This window comes from Embiotoca jacksoni, unplaced genomic scaffold, assembly GCF_022577435.1.
Source record: "Embiotoca jacksoni isolate LCO1_2020_lvr unplaced genomic scaffold, fEmbJac1.0.p SCAF_19, whole genome shotgun sequence".
Taxonomy (NCBI): Eukaryota; Metazoa; Chordata; class Actinopteri; family Embiotocidae; genus Embiotoca; species Embiotoca jacksoni.
In genome coordinates, this window is record NW_027185329.1 from 7,930,436 (window position 1) to 7,958,413 (window position 27,978).

The 27,978-nt window shown below is 41.9% G+C and overlaps 1 protein-coding gene across 2 annotated transcripts; it reads right to left on the minus strand.

The window, feature by feature from the left end:
* Window positions 1–4: 4 nt before the first annotated feature.
* Window positions 5–27,852, minus strand: kank3 (KN motif and ankyrin repeat domains 3). Of its 2 annotated transcripts, XM_069153321.1 has the most exons (12): window positions 27,773–27,852; window positions 10,764–10,821; window positions 9,696–9,781; window positions 7,294–9,075; window positions 6,423–6,525; window positions 5,993–6,211; window positions 5,721–5,811; window positions 4,978–5,197; window positions 4,229–4,371; window positions 2,980–3,180; window positions 1,519–1,620; window positions 5–688 (listed from the first exon to the last, which is right to left on the minus strand). In XM_069153321.1, the coding sequence occupies exons 3-12, from the start codon at window positions 9,730–9,732 to the stop codon at window positions 626–628; spliced, it is 2,961 nt and encodes a 986-aa protein (XP_069009422.1). In that variant the 5' UTR covers window positions 9,733–9,781; window positions 10,764–10,821; window positions 27,773–27,852; the 3' UTR covers window positions 5–625. The 2 variants fall into 2 exon arrangements, with proteins under 2 accessions (XP_069009422.1, XP_069009423.1); XM_069153322.1 differs by lacking the exons at window positions 5–688; window positions 1,519–1,620; window positions 2,980–3,180 and having other exon boundaries at window positions 4,255–4,371; window positions 5,732–5,811.
* Window positions 27,853–27,978: the final 126 nt, after the last annotated feature.

Below are 27,978 nucleotides of genomic sequence, written 5' to 3' on the forward strand. Positions count from 1 at the left end.
AACGTTAATGTAAATATGTTTATTTCAGAAATGAATATATATGTATATATGTAAATATTTATATGAACATATAATGCACAGACAGTTAGTGCAGAGTATGAGGTGAAGAGTTTTAAACATCAGTTACTTAGGCAGGACAGAAAGGGAAGACAACAGAGCAACACACACCAGCCATGTCGCAGTTTATGGCGTCTGCAGTAGATGTTCTATCTACAAGCAGCGAGGATGTGTCAACCCAGGCAGCCATTCTGATCATCTCTGTGGAGCCTGGAGATTTGGGTTTATATGGAAAGCAATTGGTGAATCACATCATGTGCTCCTGGCGCGTGTTGCCCTTAATAGTAAAATATTAGTGGTGTGCAAATAATAAATGTAAGGTCTCATCTCGTCACAGAAAACAAACGAGTGCTGGAGACCGAATTCAAACAGCTCACACGCATATAATATAACCATTCACGACTTTTATGGAAAAATAATATTTTCATATTAACAATGCTTATAAATGTAAGACATGTGGCAACATATAAATACATATATATTTAAGTAAATTCCAGTGGAGCTTTTCATAGCTCAGACCCAGTTACGTTTGCTGGTCAGTCCGTTTCAGTGAGCGGCCTTGATAGTGTCAGTCAGTCGGCCAAGGCTTTTGGGGGCTTGTGGGGCTCCTTTGCTGGGCCTTTGGACTTCCCTACAAGCACAACGTAAGGGACAGGCTCAAGCTTTAAAAGAGGAATTCATAATTATGCTAGTAAATATACATACTTTATGTATTTAATATACAGTTATACATTAATTACTATTTCATCCCTATTTACTGTTCTTCATTGTGTGTTAATCTAAACATGTATTTAACATTGTAATGTTGGATTCATTTAATAAAATTAAAACTATTATTTGTTTTTACTAATTAACTGATACTATTTTAGCGTGATGATAAAGAAATTATTCAGTTTAATGCTTTCAAAGAGAGACCACAATCAAAAGGAGCTTGGTAATGCCTAAAGGGGGCAGCAGTGCACCTCCAGTCAGTGCTGCCCACACCCAAACTACAGCTCGGACTGCTGCTGTGGAACTCATTTTACCCACTTTAAATACAGGACACATTGCTCACTGTACAGTGATGTTGTGAATGCGGCCTGCACCAACTTCAGCCTGCATGCATGCTATTTTCACAGCGGTTTAAAACTGCTCACTTGCAGTTTATGACCATAAAAATGAACCATGGCCAGCTAAAAAGTCAACTCTTAACTTCCAACATTGATATTTGTTTTTTCTTTTAGGCTGGTAAACCTGATCAAATCTACCCTTAAACATCATTTTGATTTAAGGAAGGCCAACATTTTTCCTTTTTGTGTTATTAATAAGTGTATGTGACATTAAATCACAATCTTATGCAAAATAACATTCATCTGAAAGTCGAATTATTCACGGAGTATGACTACATCCGCTCAGATTATGTAGATTTTATGTAGAAGTTACTGTATCTGGAGGAGGAGTTAGGTTGGAGAATGGCCTCACCATAGCAGTCTGGGTCTTGGCATAGTTCATATGGGCGTAGAGAAGCACAGCTGTGTCATTGTGGGCTGCCTCCAACGCGATGGACAGAGCGTTGCTGCCATCCTGCAGAGAAGAGAGGAAAGGCAGAGGGAGAAAGAGATATATAGAAGGAGGTAGAGCAAGAGTTAAAGTCAGTTCATTGACCCGGAAGACCTGAGAGTGTTTCTAACTCGATGGTCTGAGATGGACATCGTGATCGACATTATACACGCTTGTTCTGTTTTCAAGTTGTTTCATCTTCTTAGATGAGGCACTTTTTTTTTTTTTATTCCTATCAGATACTGTTATACATCTGTGATTAGCCGGTAAACAACCAAGACATTCCTCCATCCTGCATCCTATACATTTCTTTACAGCATCATCATCGAAAATGTTTGTTCAACCTATGTGTTCATATAGTATCAGTATTGGTGGTTGTAACAAATCTATAACTTTACAATTCTAGTCAATAAAATGCATGAACTGTAAGTGAGACTCAAAGAGGGTTCAGTACTGTGCTGTTTTGTGCATACTGTTTAACTCCACTCAGCCTTACAGTCATGGTTCGTCATGCACTTCTGTGTTTTTTGTGGACTGAGGAGGTGGGGGCTTTTCCAAATGCCCTCCCCTCTCAGTCCAGCTGTGCTGCACTGAAACACAATCCAGGGACTGCCTCCACCAAATGGCTAGCTCATTCTGGCACAGATGTGAACACTCAAATATCAGTCTGCCTGGCTTCCCTTCAAGCATCCAGGCCAATCCACTGTAAAATCACTTTAAAAATCACAAAGCTGTGCAGATTCAAAAACAATAACAACAACAAAAGGAGCAGGAGTGTCAGAAGCCGTGATGAGAGGAGTTTTGTTCTATAGTCATATTTTCGCTCCTGAGAATTTGTATATATATATATATATATAATTTGGCTGTGAATTTTTCTGACAAATGGACAAAGTTTTCTGTAAATGAGCAGCTCCTGCTGATTCATATGGGTCATGTGGTGAAGTATGGAGAGGACTGGTGCAAGAGCCCACAGGGCATTGTGTCTGAAATCTGCAAGTCACTGAGCACAGGGGTTATGGTAGTTTTGTTTTGTTTTGTCTTCCCCAGGGACCTGTGAGCAGCGCAGTGATTGTGTTTCCTGTATACAGCACTGATTTGAGTCAAAGGCAGATACAACTAAATTGATTGTGGTTTTCAACCTTCCAGCTAATCTTATTAACCGAGAAAAACAACAAAAAAGGAAAGAAAGGTGACCAGAACAGGAAACTGTGTAGACCACTTTCCCATGAGGAACCATTTCCGGAGCACAGATTGAGCTGAATCCCAGACATGAAAGCATGCAGCTGTTTTCAGCAATCACAGATCCAACAACAGGCTTGGACTTTAAGGCACTGAAAGTCATTAGGTGCATCAGCGAAATGGCTGAAACTGTAAAGGCCTTACATTATCCACAATGGATATGTCGCACCCAGACTGTTCCAGGAGCAGTCTGACGATCTCAGCTCGGCCGTGCTCGCTGGCACACATCAGAGCTGTAGATCCCTCATCGTCCTGCACGTTGACGTCAGCGCCGCACTCGAGCAGCGCCCGCACCATCTCCTGCCGCCCGTGGCTAACTGCTAACATCAACGCCGTCTGGCCCGCCTGCAAAGGTAAACAATTATAAATGTTATTTCTCTTGAAAACAGGCCAATTTTTAAATGTTATGTTGGATAGATTTGCCAGTAGGTGATAAGATATAAAAACAAAATTTTACATTTAAACTTACTGATAATAATTCTGTTATTCTACTATCTGAATGAGTGATGAATTCAACTTTAGATTATTTTGAAAAAAGGGATAGCGGTTTTACTTTTGTTTAAACACAGAAAGGCACATACGCCTCCTCTCTTTAAGCACAGCCCCACTTTATTTATTTTTAGCTGAATACACCAGCACTTAAGCCAGTCTTTTACAGAGCTTTCTGAAAACTGTAGTGGTTCAAGTGCCTTGCTTAAGAGCATTTTTCAGCTGTTATACAGCCACCATTTATTTACTCAACACAGATTTTGCTTGTGACTTCAGGGTTGACCTTCCCAGTACGAGCCTTTCGCTGCTGCTTCGCAAAACGCTGTCCACATTTGGCCCTCAACACACAAGGCTGTGTCAGAAATCACCACCTCATTCACTGATTCATCACTCTCTATAATGGACGGTAGTTTAATCAGTAGTAGGCAGCAAATTAAATTTCAGACACTTTTCATTGGATTTTGCATCATCATTTACAAGGTTAGAGCCTAATGGTAATTTTTGCATCCATAAATCTAAATGCCTTTCAGAAAAAAGTGAACAAACTATGGACACATTTGTAAACAGTGAATATATAATGCATTAAGAGTGAAGTTGAACTAAAAGCCGAAACCAAACAAATAGTTTCGCCTATGTAATTCATCACATCTCTCCCATCCATAAGCTAAAACAAAGCAGCATGTGTGGCATTAAGGTGCCATCTGTAAACTAAAGATTTGTACAATAATGTAGTTTTATTGTTGTTAATATTTGTACAGAAATGTTTTTGAACAATAGCTAGCCCTGGTCGTGACTGCAGTAAAACGTCTGTGGAAACATGAAAGGCTACAAGTTGAAAAGAAAAGAGTAAAAAAAGCACATGAGTGGTGCGTCCACTAAGAGCTGTGTGATGAGGACGACCTACCTGGCTGGCCTTGGCGTTGACGTTGCCTTGACTGAAGAGTTTCTTGACCACAGTCATGTCCTCTTCCTCCTTCACAGTCGAGAGAGCAGCCAGCATGATGGCCGTGTAGCCCGCCTTGTTCTGCTTATCCACCGAGCACACACCTGTTGGAAACACACTTTATTAACATGTATTTAAGCATAGGAATTAGCACCGTCAGTCAATATTAGCTTATGGCAGATTTATCAGGGCAGATGTATCAGTATGTGTGCAGGCCAATAAATAACAAGCAGTTGCAGTTCAAAAATGTGCATGTTTGAAAACCTGTCAACTTTATATTCCTTTTATACAGTGAAATGTCCTCTAACTATTTTGGTCAGAATTAAGAAAGAAAGATTCTTTATGTTGTGTTTGTTTACAAAAACAAACAAATGTTTCTTCAGGAGAAACCAAGAAGACACGTTTTCTCACTGAAACAAAATGGTTTTAGTTGATTGTTTACGTTTTCTGGCTGCACATAGACTGTAGTTGGTTTTCATCATCATCACAAGCCTGCCACATGAAAATATAAACCGCCATTTTTGTTGAAATGTTGAGTCATTACTTTCTCCTCAACACAAAACAGCTGTAGAACGACATTAAAATATTGTTTGGTCTTGTCCAACAACATTAATCAAGCGTAGTAATTACTTGGATTACTGTTTTCTCACTGCATGCTAACATTTTAAAAAGTCTAAATTATCCTTTTCAGGAGACTGCTGCCCACTGACCCGTGTCCAGCAGCAGACCGACCACACCAAAGTTGGAGTGGGAGACGCTGTAGTGAAGAGCCGTGTTGCCGTTGCCATCGGTCATGTTGATGACGTGCTGCAGCAGCACTGACGACACCTCGGAGAACGCCATCAGGTAGTCGGACACCCGCGACGGCTGAGCCATCTTGGCGCTGGAGATACGGAACCACTCGAGCTGGACAGTGTGGGAGCTGGAGAGCTGAAGGTGACCATTGGAAGCAATATATAGTTTACACTGAAAACAGGTGAGCAAAACAGCACCCGAAGCAGATCTGACTCGTCTGACTTTCACTAGTGCGAGTCTCTCGTTCACATTTTCTCATAATAGTGGAGTTAAAGACGGGTGTATACGGTCAAACTGTATTTGTCTCAGGTTTATTGTAGGCTGATATGTCGCTGAATGTTAACGGGAAATCCTTCTACCATCTGTTGCGTAAGTCAAATGGAGCTCACTTCCTGAGCCTTTTCTTTGTACGACTCCTCTGTTATTGTTACATGAAGCTCGTATTGTTTCTAATTGATGTTTACTGGTGTCAAAAATATCCCTTCACAGAAACATACAGTCCCACAGCTTTCAACAACCTAAACTCATGAGGACATGAATTTCCTATTACTTGTTGCGTGTTACTTTGCATTATTCGAGGTGATGAACTGAGTAAGTTAACTGAGTCACTGATGATGGCTGGTGATAAAGTGATGTGAAGAAGACTGCAGGGACGCACCACTTCCTTACTCTTCAGTGTTTTGATGTCATCGTTCAGGTGGTTCTTCACAATGAGGCAGGCTTCACGCATCTTTGAGCTCAGATCAAACCTGCGACAGACATGCAAATGTTTGAAGTTTAAACACAAAACAATTTACTGTTTTCTGTATGTGGATTGGGTATGTATATTATGAGAAGACGTTCTCTTTGTTATACACTACAATATTTCTGGAGCCCCCAGACAGCTGAAACTCTATTAATCAACGTGGAAACAAAAGGTATTCTTCCTACTTTTCTTTCACAGCGTCAGATGAATAATTTGCAGCTCTCAGCGTTTCCTCATCAGTGTCGCTCTCATCCAGGTTGACATTTCTCTCCTCCTCAGATGTTTCTTCCTCCAAAGCGGCTTCATCCTCCTCTGTGCTGTCGTTGCACTCGCCTTCTCCACTTTCTCCAGAGGAACTTCCATCTTCCTCCTCCTCGTCGTCTTCACTGGATGTAGATTCATACCTGAAAGAAAATTTTTGTTCTCAAATACAGAGCAACTTGTGTAGTTCACATTTTACATAACCAGCTCCAATAGAAAGATGTTTTTGTTTGTTATTAGTCGAACCTGTGACCCGGTCAAAATGTTCTTTCCGACCTTGAGACTATCTGTCGCTCCTATTTTATTTCTGCTGAGGTAAAAATAAAGATTAGGTTTCATGTTACTGTTACTCACCCTCCATTTAGGATACCAACAAACTGCAGGCTCTTCTTTCCAGCAATGCGATTCTCACCCGAGTTACTCCCATCCTTCCTCTTCATGATTGATTTCAGCATGCCTGTTGCCATAAGGGAGGCAGTTGGGTCAAACAACAGTTCGAAGTCCAGCAGAGAAACAAAAACAAATAATGTCCCTCAAACACAAGCCATGATATAAACAAAATTATGTCGGGGGGGGGGGGGGGGGGTAATGCCATTTTAATGTCTAAGCACCACATTTTCTTTTATGATTTGCAAATAACTCTAAAGTTTCATGGGACAAGAGTAATTTGTAACCAATTCTGTTTTAATAATAGACAGAATAGAATTCCTCTGGTACAAAAATTAACAAAAAGTGGTCTTTTATCCAGTGCTGAAAGGTCCTCACCATGTACCTTTATGTTATGTACAAGTATGTTATTTCAAAGCACTTAACATAGTAAATTCCTTATATCAGAGCCTTACAAAGGGAATAATATATAAAGTAACACTAAAACAGGATTAATAATTTAACATTTAGTTTTAAAAGAGGCTGTTCTTTAGAGGGAATTCTTATTGTGCCCATAAATTAGCGCCACATTTCAAAGTTACAGTCGAAATGGACCATGAAGTAAAGCGTATAGCCGCTCCATTGGCCCCTACTTGTTGTAAATCAGTTCATATTCTCTCTACATTACAATGTGGACCTTTATGCCCCTAATTTACAAAATATGCATTGTGTTTTTTTTGAACGAATGTTAAAGACTTATAATTCTACGCATATATTCGTAAAGAAAAACATCAGAAGCCATGAATCATTTGGTCTGATCCCAGCTCGTCTGCAGTGGAAAAAAAAACTCTGTACTCACCTGTCTTGGTGTTGCTGGCTGCAGTCTTCTCTCCTTGGTCTCCCCCTTTCTTTAAATCCATGCTGACTACCTCTTCTTCCAGTGAGACCTTGTACTCAGCGATGGTCAGCTGTCTCTTCTTTGGCACGTTAACTTTCTGCTCCTCAGTCTTTTCCTCGCACAAGTTCTCCCACTGGCACCCGGTGCTGACCAAAGCAACAGGAGCTGGTTCTGCTGGTGTCACTACGGCATCAGTCTGGGTGCCCTGTTCAGTCTGATCTGCTGCTGAGCATTCGCCCACACATGCATCAGCCACCTCGGGACGACACAAAACTGCAGCGTGCTTTAATTCATAGGTTAACGTCTCAACCTGGACATTTGTCATGTCTGGTTTGACAAGAACGCCTTTCTCAAACGTGACTTTGGAGGTTTTCTCCTCCACCTGGGCTCTAAGGATTCCCATGTCTTTGTCGGCTACACTTAAGCGATCCTCAAGAGCCACGATGGACTCCTGCTGGAATTTAATGGTGTCCTGTAAGGTGTCTATCTCCCGCTGTGCCTCGGTGGTCAGCCCAAGCAGGGACTCCATGACCCAAACCTCGGCCTCCTCTGTCTCTGCTCTGACTTGTGTTCCCTCCTCATGAACCAGAGGGGCCTCTGTTCCTGTGCATTTCTCACAAACATTCACCTCGGTGCCCTCAGAAGCATCTTTAACTCCGTGGCTGTAGTAGAAAACAACAGACTCCATGGGCACGTCGTCCCCGACGGCCACTGATTTCTTCTGTACAACTACTTTTTCTGGAGTGTTTACTTGAACTTTAGATGACCCTTCTGGAGCTTTCTCTTCCTTCCCCTCAAATTTCTCCGTCAGCCTTTTTAACTCTCCACATTTTCCGAGGCCTTTGTGTCCGGGTGATGTTGGTGAAGTCAGTCGACTCTGGTCACTCTGGAGGGTCTCTGCGGTTTGGGTGGAAGTCTCTGTGGAGTTTTGCTTCCGCTCCTCCGTGGCTACTTTCTTCTCCTGCAATGCTAACAGAAGCATGTCTTTCTCTGCACGCAGCTTGGCCACCTCTTTCTCAAGCGCAGGAACGCCCTTCACCCTCTCCTCCATCTCCTTCAACTGCTTCAGGGCCGTAGCCATCTGCTCTCTAACTGTCTGCAGCTGGCTGGGTGGGATTGGGGTCATTGTGGTGCCAGTAGCTGGAGTGCTGCGCCCAGAGGTCTGAGGACTGGGTTTAATCCAGCTACTCTGAATGGGCTGAGGGGATGGAGAGGCTAAGAGCTTTTTGGGAGGATCTGCGAGCTGGAAGCGCCCGCCATTCTGGTGCTGATGGGTTTGTTCCTGCTGTAGCCGCCGGCTGGTTTCCAGAAGAGTCCGCTCAACTCTGGGGTTGCGTAGTGGTGGTGGCGGGGGCACTTTGGCAACAGCAGACAGGGGAGGGACGCTGAGGAAGGTCACAGGGGAAAGAGAGAGTCCCTCACAGGGTGCTGAGCCGAGGCGGTTACGTGGTGGCGGTGGAGGCGGAGCTCTGCCATCCTCACTGGCCGGGGATGCAAGTGACTCTGTGGATGTCCAGCCACTGGTACGCCCCCCCACACCTGGACTCCTCTGGGAGAGTTTGAGCCCCCGTCCAGGCCGCCGGGAGCTGACAGGTGCCCGACGGATGTTGTGCCCACTCTCTATCTCTTCTACATATTTAAGGAAGTCCAGATCCAGCTGGAAACCATACGGAGTCTGGACAGAGTAAGAGGCAGGCTGGTCGGCCTCCTCCTGCCTGGAGTAAATGAATGGAGAGCCCAGATCTGAAGGGAAAGGACATGTCAGAGGACAGACATCAATGGTACTGAAAGATGCTTCTGCTGTGTTTACAACCATCTTTACCAGCTTCTTCTTCACTTCACATGCTTCTTTACTCATTACCTGTCTGTGTTTCTGTGTGTGTGCACACGATACAAACGAAAAAGGCAAGCTCTCAACAAAGATTGTTCCACGACAACTAATAGACAAAAAACTCCTCACCAAATATTACTGCTTCACACGAGAGTTGAGACAATAGCAGCCATGTTTTAACATAAACCAATAGAACAATTTATAACATTTGCTTTAGTCTTGACAAAGTACACATAATACAGTCAATACCGTAGATAGCTGCAATAAATTATGATATATTGAAACCAGTTTCTGTTTCTGCAACAATGTCAAACATCCTTTTTTTCCTGATGATATCAGCATTTCTGAAACCAGCTGAATTATTTCAGTGTGATAAATTACACTAAACTGCCATTGGCAGGTTAAAACAAATCTACAATAATAAATATTAAAACTACACATTGCAACACCTAAACCTCAAATATTTATATTTCAACTGTATCATAAAAATGCATTTGACAAAAACAGTGGCGTCTGCATGTAGTTTTCTTACCAGGCAGCTTCGGGTTAACTTGCACCGACTGAGTCATTTTTCAGGGCTGGACCTTTCAGCACGCACAGCTTCAAATCAACACCAGGCTACAGAAAACATAAATCCCATGAGTGCATTTGTCATGGAATTTTTTGGGATCCAGAAACAAAAAATAATGAATTGACAGCTTTACACGACAAACAACAACACGGAAAACTTTGCAAAAACCCCACCGGCTCCGTGCGCTCACTTTAAAAGGCGAACGAACATGGAGGTGCTTCTTTAGAGGAGCTGTAAACCAAGTGCAGAGGGGCCTGAAGAAGTTAGTTTTTTTTTTTTTTTTTATGGCTCGTTAGCACGTGACAGCCTGTGACTGTTTTCAAAAGAAGGTGGATCCTCTTCTTTCAGAGATTAAAAGGTTTAGTTAACATCTGATGTTGGCTTTTCTTCCTCGTAGGTGTTGAGGGACATTTGGCCCGACATCATCTACACATGTCAGGGCGAACACCTCAGAGCAAAGTCAACAACAAAACGCTGAACTGCGTCCAGAAATTAAAACCACAAGGCAGCCGCTCCATCAACAACAGCATCACACTACTGTATCCAACTCTGCTGAAAAACCACAGGATTATCCGCAACACGAGACCTGCCACACGCTGTTCACTGGGAAATCAATCGGTTTCTTCCCGTCTTAATCTGTTTATTCAGACGCATGTGTAACATCTTAATACGGTATACTAAAAGTTATATCTAAAAAAAGAAAACTTTGGAAATTAAGAAGTCAGGTAACATTTATAAAACAAAGAAGATATTGACTAAAAAGTCTGAGCTGAAGAAAGACTCAAGCTGTCTGAGATTTTTTTTCTCTGTCATTCGTCATCTTTTGGAGACAAACATGATCTGTTTAAAATGTCTCTAATAATCACAGGTTGAAGATGTCTCTTCGTTCGGCGACAGCAGCTTTCCCTGCTCCTGTTAACGACCTGGTTCTTCTTCAGGAAATATAAAAGACTTCCTTTGCCACCAGTTAGCGCCAGTTTACAACAGCAAGTGCAAAACTTTAGATAAGTGTGTTGAGGAGCAGCTTACCTCTCAGCCGCTCAGTGAGCAGTTCAGGCTGGTTCTCTCCTCCCTGCTCCACTCAGCCCTGAGGAAGAGACACACGGGGGACAGTCAGAACAGTCAACAACATAAATCGGCCGTTGCAACGCTGTCAGACCACAAATTAGAGGGAAAACCCTGAAAATATTCATCGAGAAACACGAGAAATGCAGATACCTCATACCAGATGCATGGTTTGATGTGAATCATGTGCTAAGGCCTTTACAGCCACCATATGTCGACCAACAGTGAGGCCTTGTTCACACCGCCAGCACAAATCGGATTCTTGTCATATCCAGATTGTGTGCGGATTCATTTTTGAAAGTCTGGACGGCAAAAGAAAACACATGAAATGTGATTTTTGCAAATAAGATCCAAACCGCGTGTGGAGGTGGCTTGATGACCTCAATAACTAAGGTCATTTTTATGGAAAGCCTGGTCGCCAGCATAGCTACGTGTACGTCGTTACCACAGCAACCACGACACACCAAATTTGATCTGCTCACTTAGAAATAACAGTGCAGACAGCCTGTACTAAAGACCTGATATGAGAAACAAATGTGATTTACCTGCGGCCCGAACAGAGACATTTTCAGTGAAAACTGTGTTCGTCCCCTCAGCAGTCGATGCTGAGGAGCACTGAAGCCGTTCTGGAGGTTTGTGGTGGTCCAGCACCTCATTAATACTTTAATCACTTTAATGTTGTTTTTCTGTTAAGTCGTCACCCGCACTGCATGTTTGCACCATGTAGAATAAATCTGGAGACGACTCACAAGTCTTTTGCGTGTTATTTTTCTTGTTTCCAAAACTGAAATCTCTACAGCAACAGCAATTTTGGAAATATACTTTCGTGCCGAGTTTTTCCAGCCTCAAGTCTCGCTGGTTGTTTGGCACGGTCACTACAAGACTTTAGGAAGTTACAGCTTCCCAACAAGAAATGGTTCCAGCATGTAACCCTGCATATTTGTACTGATTAAACAAAGAGACATAATCTTATCAGGTGAAGTGACGGTAGGAAATTTATTTTACCTTTGGACAGACCCAGGTTAACTACGCTCCGCCTGCCTCTGCCTCCAGTCTTTATGCTAAACTAAGCTCACCACCTCCTGGCTTAAACTCAGTATATTCCATTCAGACAAGATGCAGATGTCTAATAAAGACAGAGTTCAAGAGCAAGTAGAGTTAAAAGACTAAAAAAAAATCTGTGCAACTCAAAAACACAAATGTTAGAAATATGATAACAGGCTTCAGCTACAGTAAAATACCCCCCCCCCCCTCAAAAAAAAAACCACACACACACACACACGTAAAACCTCAGATACATGCACTCATTCATTTAGTTTCAAACACACACACACACACACACACACACACACACACACACACACACACACACACACACTTTCCGTCAGCCTCGAGCACATTCCTGGCACATGCTGTTGAAACACGCCAGTCGTCCTGCCAGCTGACAGACTACTGATAACCTTATTACACACACACACACACACACACACACACACACACACACACACACATCATTTGTCACCTACAGTAGACACATGGTTTATTGTCAAAGAAAATCCCACGAACAATCGAACAAGCAGACAACTAATTATCACAAATCCTGTTAAAGGTTCTGTTAGACAACGTCTTCATTAGAACATGAAATCCTCCGTAAAAAGGACTCTTATCTGACTGATAACAGAGTTTCTGCTCTGTGTCATCTTATCAGCCTCTGCTCTGGCTCTCCTCAGTGTTTCAGTCAGCTGCTGCTCTCAGGTCCGACCGCAGTAAACAAGCAGCGTCCAGGCAAGTCACACACACGCTGTACCAAAGCCTTTCAAATACATGGCCTCAACCAAACCAGAGAGGTACTTTGATTTTTGTATTTGGTTCGTTTAAAACTGAACAAGCAAACCAGAGCTTATAAACACGTCTCATGATTCTCTTGTAGCTAGTTCAATAGACAGCTTTAGTAACATGTAATCCTGCTGTGATTACAGTTTGTGAACTGTGTCTGACCTCATGTCTGGAGTTCAGAAATTAAGTCTCCGTGTCATTTGCTGTAGATAGCTTTAAATACACTGATGTTTGTTCTTTTTTTTTTGTCAAATTGTTAGAATCTCAATTTCATTTTATTTCCTACTTGCAGACAGGGGTTTCCAAGAGATTCATAGTTTGTATGCGTGATAACAAAGTACGTGTCTTTAAACATAAATCTACATGTCTTTCTGGGGCATGTTTTGATGTGATGTCATTATTACATAAGGTGCCATGTTTTCTGCACATCAAGAATTTTGACTGTGTTCAATAGTGACACCAGATTTATCATTACAAAGAAGGCCAATAATGGTAAGAGATTTAACCCAGACAAACTGTGGCTGGTCAGAACTATAGCAAATACGACCAGCCGGAGGGTTGGCAACAATAATACTCACTGCATTTTCATGCATCTCTGTACTATTTAGTACTTTTTTTTTTCTGCCACAGTTCAGGCAGCATCTATTAAACCTAAAAACCTCATAAGATCGACAAGTCACACAAAGACACCTTAAATACGAGCTGCACAGAGAAGACGAACATAGAATAAGAAGTCCAGTTTAATGCTGCGTTCAAATGGGGTCGTATTTACCGTGTACACGAGAAGGGTCCTTAGGAATGCCGTCCTCTGGTATTCATGACGTCGGACCTCAACATTTTCTGTGAACCCCAAATTCACGAGTTGTTTTTTGCTGATGTTCATGGAAATGGCGGAGGAAGTTCATTTATTGTTGGATGTTAAGCTAATATACTGCTATTTTAGTCATGTAGTTTTTTTTTTTTTTTTATATAACTTCGATTGAAGAAAATGTTGATCTTCCCAACAGCCTCATCTCTTCCCTCTGCACCTTTACATTTCCTGCATTATGTTAGCTGCCTGTTAGCTCGCCAAATTGTGAGGCTGTGCGGCTTCTAGAGTCCGTCCACGTTGCCGTTGCTTCGAAACTGTATTATGACTTAACCACTTAAACGCCGAGGATACGGTGCACACAACTTCCCATGTCGAATCCACGAGCTCCATTTGAACGCAACATAAGCTTGATGCTTTTTCTTTTTTTTTTTTAATCACAGAAACTTAACAGCCCCTAACTTCCTTGTCACAGTCGGCTTTTGTTTCCATTGTATCAAAGACATGCAGGTTCCTGACAGTCCAGGTTACGTGACGCTCCACACTCCAGATGGTTAAAAGAAGTTTGAGTTTGCTAAATGAGTCACTATAAAAACATTGAGTTTTACATGATTCATTATTGGTTAAACAGCTGTAGGCTGACGACCTTGATGAAAAATCAATTCGAAAAGTCTTCAGAGCCATTATTTGCCTTTCACAACAACATAAAAAAAAAAAACAAAGAAACTCAAGACAAAACTAGAAAAACAAACAGCTGCTGCAAGAGGCGCCGTGCTGAAAAAAAATGCAGACTTTTACCACTGAAAACTAACTGCACAGTTGCATAATGTGTTGCAAAGTTCATTAGATTGCTCAACAAACGATAATTAACACCACAAATCTCCTCTTCTCTTCTTCCTCGTTTCAGGCATTCTTCATTTTGTCACCTCTTCCTCTATAGTTTTTTTCTGCCCTCATCAGCTCCCTTCAATTCCTTCCTTTTCCTTTCTCTCTCATCTCCTCTTTGCCTCAACCCTCCTCTCCTCACATGACTTATTTCTCTTCTCACCCCCAGCTACACTCAACACACACACACTCAACACACACACACACACACACACACACACACACACACACACACACACACACACACACGTTTCCCTCAGCTTCTCTCAAGTGTTGCTGTTTTTCTCTGATTTGATGACGGCAAATTACAGACTGCAGGGAGAAGCTGCATTCCTTCTCTCTGCACCCCGAGTCCCGACCAGCTGAGAGCCACGCTGTCGAGTTTCTCACACACACACACACACACACACACACACACACACACACAATTAGAAAAACAACTAATAAACACAACATTTCAACAGAAGCCCAGTCTAAACTTGTGAAACCTTCATGAACACAAACAAACAGCTGTGCAAATATTTCAGGCACTACGAGTATGAGGATGATTTCATGCCACGAATGTTTTTTGAGTTGTTAATTAACTGGTGAAAACAATTTGCTTTGTCCCCCGTTTCAGTATCTTCGAGAACCTGCCACACTTCTTTAGATTTATTCTGTCTCTTCTCGTCATCCCAGACTGACTCTGTGAGGTTGGGATCAGGGCTCTGAGGGGGCCCAACATCAACTGTTGCAGGACTTGTTCTACTTGTCTCTGAAGGTAGACTTCTTTATGACAGGCTGTATGTTTGAAGTTGTTGTCATCATGCTGCAGGACAAATCTGTAACTAAATGGTAAGAATTCAAACATCTGAAGTGCCTCAGGACATCTGCAAAGCGCTGCATGTTCACATATTCACACAAACACCTAAATTACTCTTCTGAGAGTCGCATGCAGACAAAGACAAAGTTCGCACCAGAGGTTTTAGTGAACAGACTGGGGGCATATTGTGAACAGTTAAACCACACTGAGTTAACATGAATTTTTTTTTTTTTTTAATTAAGTTTTAATGCAACATTGCAGTCATAACTGCAGCACCGGTGTGCTTCTTCACAGAAATCCAACACTGCAGTACACGTACTCTGCAGTGAGTGTAGTCATTGTGTCATTTTCAAGTTTTGTCATCATTGTCAGCAACCAAAAGTCAAAAATGAATTCTACAGCAGCCTGTATCTCAGATATTACAATACAAAGACAGTGATGAATGTTTTCAGCAGGTGGTTGTTGTGTTTGTTTCTTTTTCTTAAACTGGAGGTTCATTTAAAAGCTGAATGTCTGACCGCACATGTACAAAGTTCTTATTACTAATACGCAGGTGGATCAGTAAGTTCTGAGGCCGCTGCTGCTGTGCTTGAATGACGTGCAGCACTGTGACGTGCACAGAGCGGGAGGAAGGTAAAACCATGAGTAGGTGTTACACATTTTAGGACCACTGCTCACACAAGCATGTGTAACTCGGGTGCTGATTTTGATCACGTGACGAAACTTGGGAGTACTTCCTCACAAAGGGTACAGCTTCTATGTGCTCCTTGAACATCACGGTGCTGTGTACTGTTCACGCGCAACAGGAGCAGTCTCAGAACTCCACCCTCGTAGGACTACGGTCAAGACAACAAAACCAGCACTGAACTTGTAAATCAATAAGGGGAATCGTGATCAGACCAAAACTGCTTTCGTAATGAGAGGATCAGGATTTGAGCAGCTCACTCTACGCCGAGATAATCGTAGTGCTGCATGTTTCCGTCGTCTGGGCTTCAAATAACCAAATCTGTTGGAAAATAAATATATTTATCGAAAAGAAAACTTTTTAGTGCTGTTAGTTTTCACAAAAAAAAAAAAAAAAAAGGCAGCTCCAGAACAATTTGTCATTGATGCATTTTTTCCCCTCCGGGCTGAACAGCAGGAACATGTGACGATGAGCAAAGAAGCACTCTGTCGCCCTGCAGACTCGAGGACGTGTCATTAATGAATAAGAGAATATTGGTTTGTCCTGCATAAGGCCCGATTCACGGAAGAGGAAATATTGTGCCGATTCGAGGCTCGGGGCCATGTTTTTAAAAACAGTGACTTCGTCCCAACACCACCCTTTTCCCCGAGAAGAGAGGCCAGAGAGAGAGAGGGGAGGGAGACACCATCTGACTGACAAGGAGGGGAGGGAGTGAAAGCCAACATCCTCCTTCTGACAGAAACTGTTACAATCTGACTGTTTTACATGAGAAAAAAACCCATTCACAAATCAGCACACACACACGCACAGAAACAGAGACACAAACCACAAACACACGCCTCCATTCCAATATGCATACCATGCACACATACACTTGGATTACTATACTTGTAAGGACTTTCACTGCTTCTGGTCTTCTGAAATTTTACTATTATTTACTTTCATATATTTTAATTCAACCCAAATAGCTTTTTAGGATTCATTTTTGACAATGTATAAATACATTTTCCATCCTTTGACTAGGGATGGGTCATTCAATTTAATGACAACTCTGCAAACTTCATCTGTTGATTGAAAACTCCAGAGCAGCTACTGAAACGGATCTGGCGATGAGTGATTTCTGTAAACACGACAACATCATCTCAAGTGTTGCTTTCTGAGAAAGGAAATTGTCTCAGTTCAAATGGTAATTTTCAAAACCTTATATTCTAATCTCACTTAATCTTGAACCTAAAACCAGATACTAATCCTGAACTTAATCTGTTTAACAGACAAAGATATTTCTTTCGTGTTTTCATCCTCGTGAACGCTGAAGAGACACTAAAACACACACACACACACACGCACACGCGTGCACGCGCACACACACACACACACACAAACACTGCAGGGCCTCTCTGCTGCTGGGATAAATCTGCAGTTTCCTGAAGGGAAGCCCAATACTCCCCTAATAAATCCCCCCCATCACCACACACACACACATACACATCTCCGTGCCCCCGTGGGAGACCTCCCATTGTTTCCCAGTAGGAACTGGGGGGGAGGAGGGCTCTGCCAGGAAACCCATCGAGCCGTCCTGAAAGCTGCTTCCTGAAGGCAGCAGGAAAACAGCAAAGAGAAGACAAGCAAAAACTGAGAGCTGAACAAACAGTGACATGCAAACACACACACACACACACACACACACACACACACACACACACACACACACAGCGCGCGCGCATCCTGCATCCGACAACAGCACCAAGTCCAGCATCACATGATGTACCACTCTGAGGTTAGATAACATGTTATCACATTTGGAGAGGACTCAAGTGTTTGTGAACACTGACACTTTCATTCACACGGTCACCTCTGTATACAGGATTTTACCACTGGATGCCATTTCCTGTCGCCCATCCCTTAATTATGAATCACACACTTACGTCACATCACCCAAATCTCTTGTGTTTCGCTGTATATCTTTCTCTTTTTTTTTTTTCCAACACAAATCAGGTTGACTTCAAACATCACATGTGTCCTGCCTCCCCTCCCTCTTCCTTCCAGATTCTCCTGCAAACACAATCGGGCACATTCAGAATCCACAATGAGGCTTTATGCCTCTTTGGTGGCGACGCTGTTTTCGAAAAGTTTTGTGAGGCCTCGTTGTTTTCTCCAAACCACAACCCACCCTCGTGCTCCCGGCCTCTTCCAGACTGTTTCCAGGTTCAAAATGTCACAAAGTGAATTCAATAAAATTGCAGTGGATAAAGACACCATGTTGGGAGTTAAATTGGCTCTCGGGAGGATCTGAAGCTGTCAAGAACCAGCTGAATGAAGGATAAAGGGAGGCCACTGTCCACAGACAGCGACTTGCAGTGAAGACTTATATTGACAACAGCATTTACAAAAAAGTGGGACGCTGTGTAAAATGTAAATGATTTGCAAATGATGTAAACCAATATTTAATTGCAAACAGACCAAAGACAACATACGTTGAAACTGAGAAATGTTATTGTTCTGTGAAATGTCAATGCGCATTTTGAATTTGATGACAGCAACAGGTTTTAAAAAAAAATTGCGACAGTCTCAACAAAAGGCTGGAAAAGTTGAGTAATGCTAAAAGAAACACCTGGTCGAACAACTAATTAAGTTAATTAGTAACAGATCAGTAACATGATTGGGTATATAAAAAAAAAAAAAGAGCATCCCAGAGAGGCAGTCTCTCAGGAGTGAAAATGATGAGACGGTTCACCAATCTGTGAAAGACTGCGTGGGAAAATAACACAACAATTTAAGAATAATCTTCCTCAATGTAAAACTGCAAATAATTTTGGGATTTCATCATTTACGGTTCATAATGTAATTAAAAGATTGAGTGAATCTGAAAAAAAAAATCTCTTTATGCAGGTGACAAAGCTAAAAACTAGCTATATTGGATGGCTGTAATCTTCAGCCCCTCAGGCGGCACGGCATTAAAAACATACACAATTCTATGGTGGAAATCACTGCATGGGCTCAGGAACACTTCAGAAAACTCTTGTTCACTGTTCATCCAACCAGAAAACTTACCCAAACTACAGTTCCAGTTTTGTTCTAACTAAAGTTAAAACTGTCTGAGTCTGTATTTGTTTGAACTTCCTCCAGTAAAACTTTGCATCTCTTCGGGGGGGGGGGGGGGGGGGGGGGGGGTGACCTGAACTCCCATGAGCAACATTACAAGTTTCTCTCTGTAGACGATGATGTTGGCATCTTCACAGCTGCAAAAGCCTCCTGAACACAAAAGTTTGTATCCCAGCAGCAGCAGCTCGCAGTCAGGCGTCCGACCAGAGCCCCTCCCTGGAACAAAGCACAGCTCACAAATTGAGTTTTCCCCAATTAGACAGCTTCCACGTCACGTTGCATTTTGGACCAGGCACAGCTTGTTTTCCCTCCGTAGTGAGACACAAGCTCTCCGAGCCTGTTTTCCCAACATGAACTACACCTCTGTAGAGAGTTTGTATTTGGCTCCAATATCAATAGGAATATTACCATCTAAACTATGCAGGTTTGTCTCTTTCGCTTTCTCGAATCACTTCAGCTTTGTGTTGTCTAGCCAAGCAAATCATGAAAATAAACCAGCTCAGGGCATCTCTGAAAGTCCTTTGACATTGACCCACATTTGTGTTTAAGAGGGGACCGTGACCCACTTGTCTCCTCCACAACAGTAGCAACCGGGGCCTCCAGATGTTTGATTCACATAACTCCAGAATAAGACCAGATGTCAGCCTCTGCTGCTTTATGCCCTGAAATAACTGAAATATGGGTCGACTATCATGTTATTTCATTCACTGGTGGAAATTACACCGGTTCTGTGTCTCTTTGATGGAGAGGGTCGGGGTAATGACAAGGCCCAGGATGTGTGGAGGTCTTTGAAACACTTTGAAATGAGCCCCTAAGAACACACCTTCATCTCCATGGAGCTGCTCCTGTGGAAAATACATGTTCGTGGGCTCTAATTCAGTTTCCCATAATGTAGTGATTCAGTTAGATTCTCAGATTTGGGCCATCCATTACTCCTACAGTCTCACTGGCATGCTGTTTGATGTCTGCCAGGCATTACCAAATTTAATTGGACATATCGACGCCCTTCAGTCGACTCCGATGATTTTACCCCAACTGCAAAAGAAACTCCCCTTTATAAAGTCTTTTAGTGCCTTATTTACTTACTGAACTGATTCTGTTTTTACAGTTTATTATTTAACCGTTTATCGTCCTCAATTTTGTTCAATATTTTGCTTGCTACAATTCTCTGGTGATGAACCATTTTTATTAAAGTAATAATAACTTAAAACTAATGATTTTATCAAGTCACTGATTAACACTTTACTTATAAGATATAAACCATTTATAGGAATATCTTTAAAGTTGCCTGGTTGTGTAAAACCTTCTGGGCGATGTTCATCCTCATGAGAGTGAATTTGGCTTTTAATTGAACTGAGAGGATTACCTTGAGTGGGGCTCGAACCCACGACCTCATGAGGTTGTTTCCAGCCCTGAAGCGTCGTCGTAGACCGCTGGAATATCTTCAGCGCTGAAGATCAAGTCGCGGTGGAGGAATTGTTTCACGGAGTTCACTCAGAGCTTCCAGCAACTCAACCGACAGTCTGGTTAAATCAACGGGTAAAAGATTCTACTTCACCAAAGTTGCTATTAATGGTTCAGATTCCACCTTGGCCTGTTGATGGTGATTCAACTTTTAGTGAAGTTGAAACGTTTGGAGAAATTGAAAAAGTTTTGCATACACTACACATTACAGGAAGATATTTAATGCTTTAAAACATGTATATCTACTATCCAAAGAATGTCTGCAGCAATGTTGGTCACATTTGAATGAATATTTGTGGACGGTGGAGTTATAGGTTACAGTGAGCTAAAGATCTGTCACAATGCAGACCCTTTCCTGGGAAGATTGGTGGTGCAGTGGTTAGTGCTGTTGCCTCTCAGTAAGACATTTGGACGACATGCTATAGTGTGACTTTTTTATCACATTTTGGACGACATGCCACGGGCACACCGATCGACGAAAACAAATTATTATGATAACTTTTAATTCCAAACATGTTAAGAGGGCACAGACTAAATTTCAGGTCGGTCCAACAAAATCAGGAGGAGTTCGTTAAAGTACAACATGTGTGAATTGCCAAAAATGGCAACTAAATAAAAAATGGCGGACTTCCTGTTGAGTTGACGTAATGGTGCATGGGAACTTTTTTGTACATCTCGGTGTGATACACATGTCCACCGAATTTCGTGCATGTGGGTAAATTTAGCCGGCGGGGCATCCCTTTAGGGGGTGCCAGTGAGCCATTAGGGCATGCCCACTTGCGACTCCACTAAAACACGAAATGTTTCGCCGGGACAGATGTGTGTACCAACTTTCATGAGTTTTTGAGTATGATAAAGCTGCCGAAAATGCAGTTGTTTACGAAGAATAATAATAATCGCTTGAATAACAATCGGGCCTTCGCACCATCGGTGCTCGGGCCTCAACTAGGGCTACCCTGATGGCCAAATAGTGAGCATGTCACGTGGGCTACAATCAGTTCAACTCCCAGCCGTCCTTAGCTGCTTCCTGGCTGTCTTTCCCCAAGTTTCCTGTTTATCTCTCTACTGTGCCCTATCGAAATCGTAAATAAATATGAAAGCAGAAATGCCCCAAAAAAAATACCCACCAGTATCCATAAAAGCAAAATAAACGTTTGCAGAATGAGAGGTAACTAAAAAACAAACAGTTAAAGACAGTCTGAAATGTGTGTGGAGTTAAAATGGATATAAAGGTTGGTTTTATTCTTTGTAGTGGCAGTGGGAACTGAACATGCCCTGTCTGAGCCTTGTTAAGCCTTTTTATTTGACTTTGTGACTTCATATGGCAGCGGTGCCGTTCCACAGGCACCTCAGTGCTAAACACAACATGTGCTCCACTATGAGCCAGAGAACAGAGGTGACCTCTGTGCTGAGATGGTTTTGGGAAATCAAGCTCCTAACTGAAGACTGAAACAGGAGTCAACGCTCTCACTTCACCCCGAGAAAAGTTTCTCAGGCATCAGATTCCAAAGCAGAAAGGGAGGACGATCTCGAGCGGGCGCCAGAGGAAGTACAACCGCAACTTTTGTCTCCGTTTTCCCCGTCCAACAGAAATTTCAGTATTTGGTCCAGGATTAAAATTGGGTCCACAGATTTTGGCGTTATCACAATGACCTGCAGTGAGCAGTAGTGGTTTGGTTCTCTCTCTCCTTTTTGGTGCTCGAGCCACAAAAGTCAGAACCACTCGGCCACTTTCACCACAATACAAAAAAAAAAAAAACTACAAAAAACACCCCTGAATGACAGCCACCATCTAGCTGAGTAAACAACTTTACCAGATGCAGCCAACCTCTCGCAGTTTTGGGTTATTTTGGTGTTTTCCCACCCTGATGTCTGAATAATGCCTCTTCCCCAGTGCTGCCCTGCCAGTACTTGAGTTGACGCGGGTATTTTTAGCATTTTTTGCGTTTCTCAGGCAGCAGAGATAGCCGAGGGAGGAGCGTCTTGATTGGACCACAGTGGTAGACCTCGCTGACACATCCAATGAATATGTATGACATTCACAATTTGTCCCTTTCGTCTCAACGTTTTTCCCGACGGCAGAATCAAATCAAATTACCTGAAATGGGCGAGTGAACACTTCACACAACAGATGTTGCTCTCAGCAGGTCTGTTAGATGAGCTTCAGTACCTCTCATCAACCTAAAGCACCCAACATGTTTCAAAAAGTTTTCTCTTGATTTAATTGTCAGGTGAAACTTTTTATTAATTAAAGTCCACATTGTTACAGGGTTTTTTATATAGTTGATGACTGAAAGCAAAAACCAGGCTACAAAGTCAGACAGCGGCATTATTTGTTTTTGTTTTTTTTATCTTGTCAGGAAATTTGTTGCCTAACAAATAACGTTTTGAATATTCTTCTTGAAAAAAAAACTTTTTGTTTTCCACCAAAACTAGCTATCATTTTATCTTGTATCACCCCCCCCCCGAAGACGAATGTGTGTTGCCCCTCAGAGTTTGAGATAAGGACAGAAGACAGTTTCAGAGAGACGACCTTTGGCTAAGTGTCCTTTTTATTGCAGCTATTGGTAAATGAACTGCACAAAACGTCGGCCTGTTATCTTAAAATCTTCCCTGATCTGTTTTCCTCTGATCACCACTGATCATCTCATTATCGTCATATAAATCACTGCTGTTCCAGGTAGGTCGTATTTACTTTGTAATTAGGTCATTATTACAATCTCTCCTAAATGATCCATTTTGGGGTGTTTTTTTCATGGTCACAAGAATATTATTCAAGATCATTTCAATAAATTAAGACCAATGTGACTGCCTCATATTATTCAGGAGTCTGTGTGTGTGTCTAAGAGCCTGATATCACTATGAAATATCAAAAGAGAAGATTACAATTGTTTAATTTCATTTTCCAAAGAATGACCATGATAAAAAAAAAAAAAAAAGTGAGCAGACATAGACTGATCTAGTTATGTTTCAGCAAAACCACGACTCTGTCGCCCGGATAGCCTTTTAAACTGCCTGGTAACTCGAGAAAACAATTTGATTTAAACTCAATCTGGGTCCAGTTAGCTAATAACCTGAGGCTCCTGAAATTGTTTTATTTAAGTCAAAAACTCGTGATCTCCAGATTGTTGAGGCAAATAAAATTATGAAAGACGGAGACGCTCTTGATTAAACATTTATAAATTGACAACTTCACAGAGAAAGGTTTCAAACATTTGTCTGCAGTAACATCATGTTATCACCCACAAGTGCTTTTGTTTTACTGTTACATATTTGAGTACTTTTATTCCACTCTGCTGTGTATTTTGAAGCCTCTGGAGCTGCTGTTTTAAAATAATTGTATGTGACTTCTAACAAGAAACAAAACTGAACTGCATGTAGAAATCTGAACTTCTTTGCGGCTCCAATCAGACAATCTAGCATGAAGCAGAAAGTGGTAATTTCCATTTCCAAAGCCTGGATGCCTGCTAATTGTGATGAATGCCTTGTGCCATCAGGCTCCATGCAGCCCTGACACTTTGAACTAATTGTTGCTTGAGAGGAATATAATATCTTTGAACTTTAAAAGGTAAACAAACCACAGCGACTTTCAGAGCAGAAATTGGACGCATTTAAGCCTTTGTTATGACTGCAATCAGTAAGTCCTGACTTAGTGCTTTAACGATAAATAAAATACGAGTTTGGCCTTAAGATTACTCATTTAACTGATGATTAAACTGCTTTGTGTTTCTCAAAGGGTTCTCAATTTGTTTTTTTTCTGTCTTCAGACAGTAGCAGACTTTAAGTAATTTGGCTTGCATGCACTTCTTCACATTTGCTTGGGGGGTATGTTAGTGATTTTCAAATATTCATTAAAATCAGAAAAAATGTATTCGTATATGCGACTATTGTTCTTCCGTATTGCCTCCGTTTTTACAGGCACCTGACTGTAGTGCGTTACTCCCGTCAGAAGGTGGCGGTAATGCACCCAAAAGCTATCTGCCAGCCACCATTAAACAACATGAGGAGAAGAACAGAAGGTTTCGGAGCTTTGCAGGTAAAACCGTCCCAGTGCGAACAGAAGAAACATACAAAGACGACTGCAGCCATTAGAAAGTACCAAGTTTGACTTTTTGGCCGTCGCCACCTTGCTAGTTCGGAGCGGTTTGGCGCCAGCGTGATCACATTTGGACAAGCTGGGGGGCGGCAGGAGTGGATCTGACTTCATTTCTGAGGACACTACGCCCAGCCCACCTACAGCAGAAACCTGACTGCACCATGGGCCTGTCAATCAAACAGACACGCCGTCCCCGAAAGTACTGCTTTTTAAAACCTAGTACGTAATTAGTGATGGAATTATTTCCAGTTGTGGAAAACAAATTTTGACTTTGTATTTTATTAACACACATTTCAGGTGATTCTACACTAATGAACGTCCTATTCTATTTCTGAAAATAGATCCCCCTGAATCCTGCACACCGAACCTTCAACTCTGTCCACACTGCAGCACTTGTTGGCCTTTTGTTTCAAACTCTGAACAACATGCCAGTTTTATTTTTGTTCTCTTGTCCCGACACTGCTGAGTTCAGCTTTCTCTTTTCTCAGTGCATTATGTCACTCAGTGCACTGAGTTACTTATAGAGCCTTGCTAAAATTAAGGCCACTCGTAAGACAGCTAAAAATACGACAGCATGTATTTCATCAAGAGGCCGGACTCATGAGCACAGACGCTAATTTCATTTGGCTCTGATCTAATAAACAGTCCTCTATGGTGTAAATAAGGCGTGAATGCCTGAACTAGGAAGGTATATTTTAAAGTATGTCAGTGAGTCAGGGTGCTGCAGTGACTTCTAGACAGCTCCAACTAAACTTACAGAGCAGCTATTTTTGAGGGGGCAGCCGTAAGTCAAACCCCAGGGTCCTGTTGCAGAAAGACAGTTTCCCCTGAGGGACCTGCACGAAGTTGCTCAGAGCTTAACACAAATTCAAAGGATGATTTTACTTCATCACTTGTATCACTTTCTTTTCAGCTCATCACTGATCCCGCTTCCACTGATTTAAGAAATATTTGGTACTTTTTTTTCTTTGCCTCAGTTATTCTCTAAGAAAACTGATAAAGGTCTGTAAACAAGAAAACAACAAAAACTGCATATTTAAAGTCCAACTTTAATTTCTGTTTGGCTAAAGTGGAAGTTTAACAAAAGGGCCTCTGCATCCTAATATTTATCAGACATTTTTTGTTTCTCCTTTAGCTTTTCATCCAGTCCGTTTATTCTACAAGTTCCTGTGATTAAATCCCGAACAATTCAACAGAGCTTCCTCTTTTTCTTCTCCCACATCACCTAGCCGAAGGAGGGCCCTGACACCCTGGGAAGAAAACCTATTTTGTCTTTTAGCATCCAAAGCTAATAGTTTCATTATCCAGAATTCCCGCCAACAACTGAGAATTGGATCCTGAACTGACTAAATTTAGAGCCTCATTTCTGCAGGTCTTTCTTCACCACAGCGGAACGAGGCCGCTGGACCAGTCCACCTGCTGATCTCACAATACATCTTATCCTGACTTCGGGGTTTAGAACACAAAAAAAACAGCAAGTACACACTGAAGCATCGGGCACAGCAACAGATCGTTTCATCACGGGCGGTGCATCAAAGCTGACGACGACTGATATTGCGCAGTCTGAACCCGCCGTTACCAAGCACACCTCGGGGAAACTTTGGCCCCGACCCGAGTAAACCACAAGACATCAAAAATAAAAACAGCCTCTTCATTCATTTCAGTGAGAACACTGCACTAACAAAGATCGTCGACAAAAAACAGCTCAACTGAGCGCAAGTGTTGCTGCGACATCATCTGGGATTCTTAGGTAATCGATTCTGTATCGTATTTTACTTCGGAACATGAAACGGGTTTTTTTTTTTTACCGTTTACCTCGCGGTTGTCGAGATGGACAACAAACGTTTTGCCACTCTAATAACTTTACAAAGGAGTAAAAATCCCCAACTTTCACACAGTCGTTGTCTGATAAACCTTCAAATTCATGGACGTGTAAATACACAGTCCTCCCAGAGAAATATTTAATCATCTCATTGGTATGCAATTGAACCGACGAAGCCACTTGGAGCTCTATTTTTAATATACACGGCACTGATTTCATCCTAAAAACCTGGATCTGTGGCCACAGACAGCCGATCATCAGAAGGCAATAAAACTACATATCTGCAAAAAGCAAAGCTGCAATCCTCACATGACAAAACAAATACCAATGACCAAATAGTGATCAAAACCAAATGTAGAGCAGAAACCTTCTTTCTCATCTATGGAAACCAACACATTGAAAACTGTTTGGGGTGACACAGACACGGTGGCAATCTGCCGTGTCAATGACCTTATCAGATTCAGATGAAGCTTTTCGTGCAAAGTTGCATTCTAGTCTATTTTCTGACTCTATAGGCGAGCAAGTCTGCGTGTCTTCTATGAATAGTCTTAATCGACATTTGATTCAGAAGAAATTAAGCCTGATCAAACTGTTTAAATCTCTCATCTCTGAATCATTTACTGCATTCAAACATCACTAGGGGAGGGGTGGGGGGGATTTCCAACCCATGAAGCAACCTCATCCTCAACAATGTCTGGGAAAAGAGATGTTTCTTCTATTTCTGCTCTACTTCTACTATGCATGAAGCACAACAAAAGACAAAATAGACCTTGACTAAAGTGATTTAAAGCAGTACATAAGAAAAATATCACATCAAGAGAAAACCAGGCAAAATAAATCAGTTTTAAGGTGCTTTATAAAGATGTGCACTAATTTGGCTTCTTTAAGACTTTGTACAGGAGTAGTGTAGATCAAGATGTTTCTCATGAGACCATCACACCCCGAAACATCAGTTTTAAAGACATGTTGTCCGATTTAGAGTAGAGAAAGGACTTTAAATTAGTGGTTCTGAAAAAGAAGAGTGGAAAAAGTCGCGTGCAAGAGAGTACAACAATTATTTAATGGCCAAATAGGAGTGAGAAAAATCCCACAACGCACTGAAGGAAGCACAGAAACCTAAACACATTAGCCAACACAAAAATGTGTAAGAATGACATTTAGCCTCTATTTGCGACATTAAAAATATTACAATAAAACACAATAAAATAAGCAAAAGGAGACTAAAAGTCCCGAAAACACGGGAGCATTAACTTCTGTGTTTTTACTACAGCCAACAATAATTCAAAAGCTGTATGAAAACTCTGTCTGCAGGCGCGGATCAGTTCATGATCAATAACTCACTGCAACATTCCGAGGACGCTCCTTTTACATTAAAACGCAACATCATGTGTCGGATTATTGACTCGGTGCGTCAATAATCCGCTAATCAAAACGTATCAATGCATCAATCGACCCGTCGGCCGCTGCTCTTACCTTCCGGATTCTCTCTGCGCAGACACCCTGACACTGTTCAACTTTCGGAGAAGGTAAGAAAAGTTTGAGGAGGAGAGGGGAAAAAAAAAAAAAAAAAGAAACCTTCCCACCTCCTTCCCCTCCAACTTCACCTCACCCACGGTCGAGTTACCTAGGATTGTAAAACGCGTTTCCGGGTTTGGATTTCAAAATAAAACTGCCATATT

Excerpts from the sequence above, each read along its gene's own strand:
- kank3 (XM_069153321.1), bottom strand. The coding sequence starts at position 9,732 with ATGACTCAGTCGGTGCAAGTTAACCCGAAGCTGCCTG. Across the intron at positions 9,076-9,695 it reads AGTTAACCCGAAGCTGCCTG|ATCTGGGCTCTCCATTCATT; the intron begins GTAAGAAAACTA and ends CTTTCCCTTCAG. Across the intron at positions 1,621-2,979 it reads ACATATCCATTGTGGATAAT|GATGGCAGCAACGCTCTGTC; the intron begins GTAAGGCCTTTA and ends TCTTCTCTGCAG.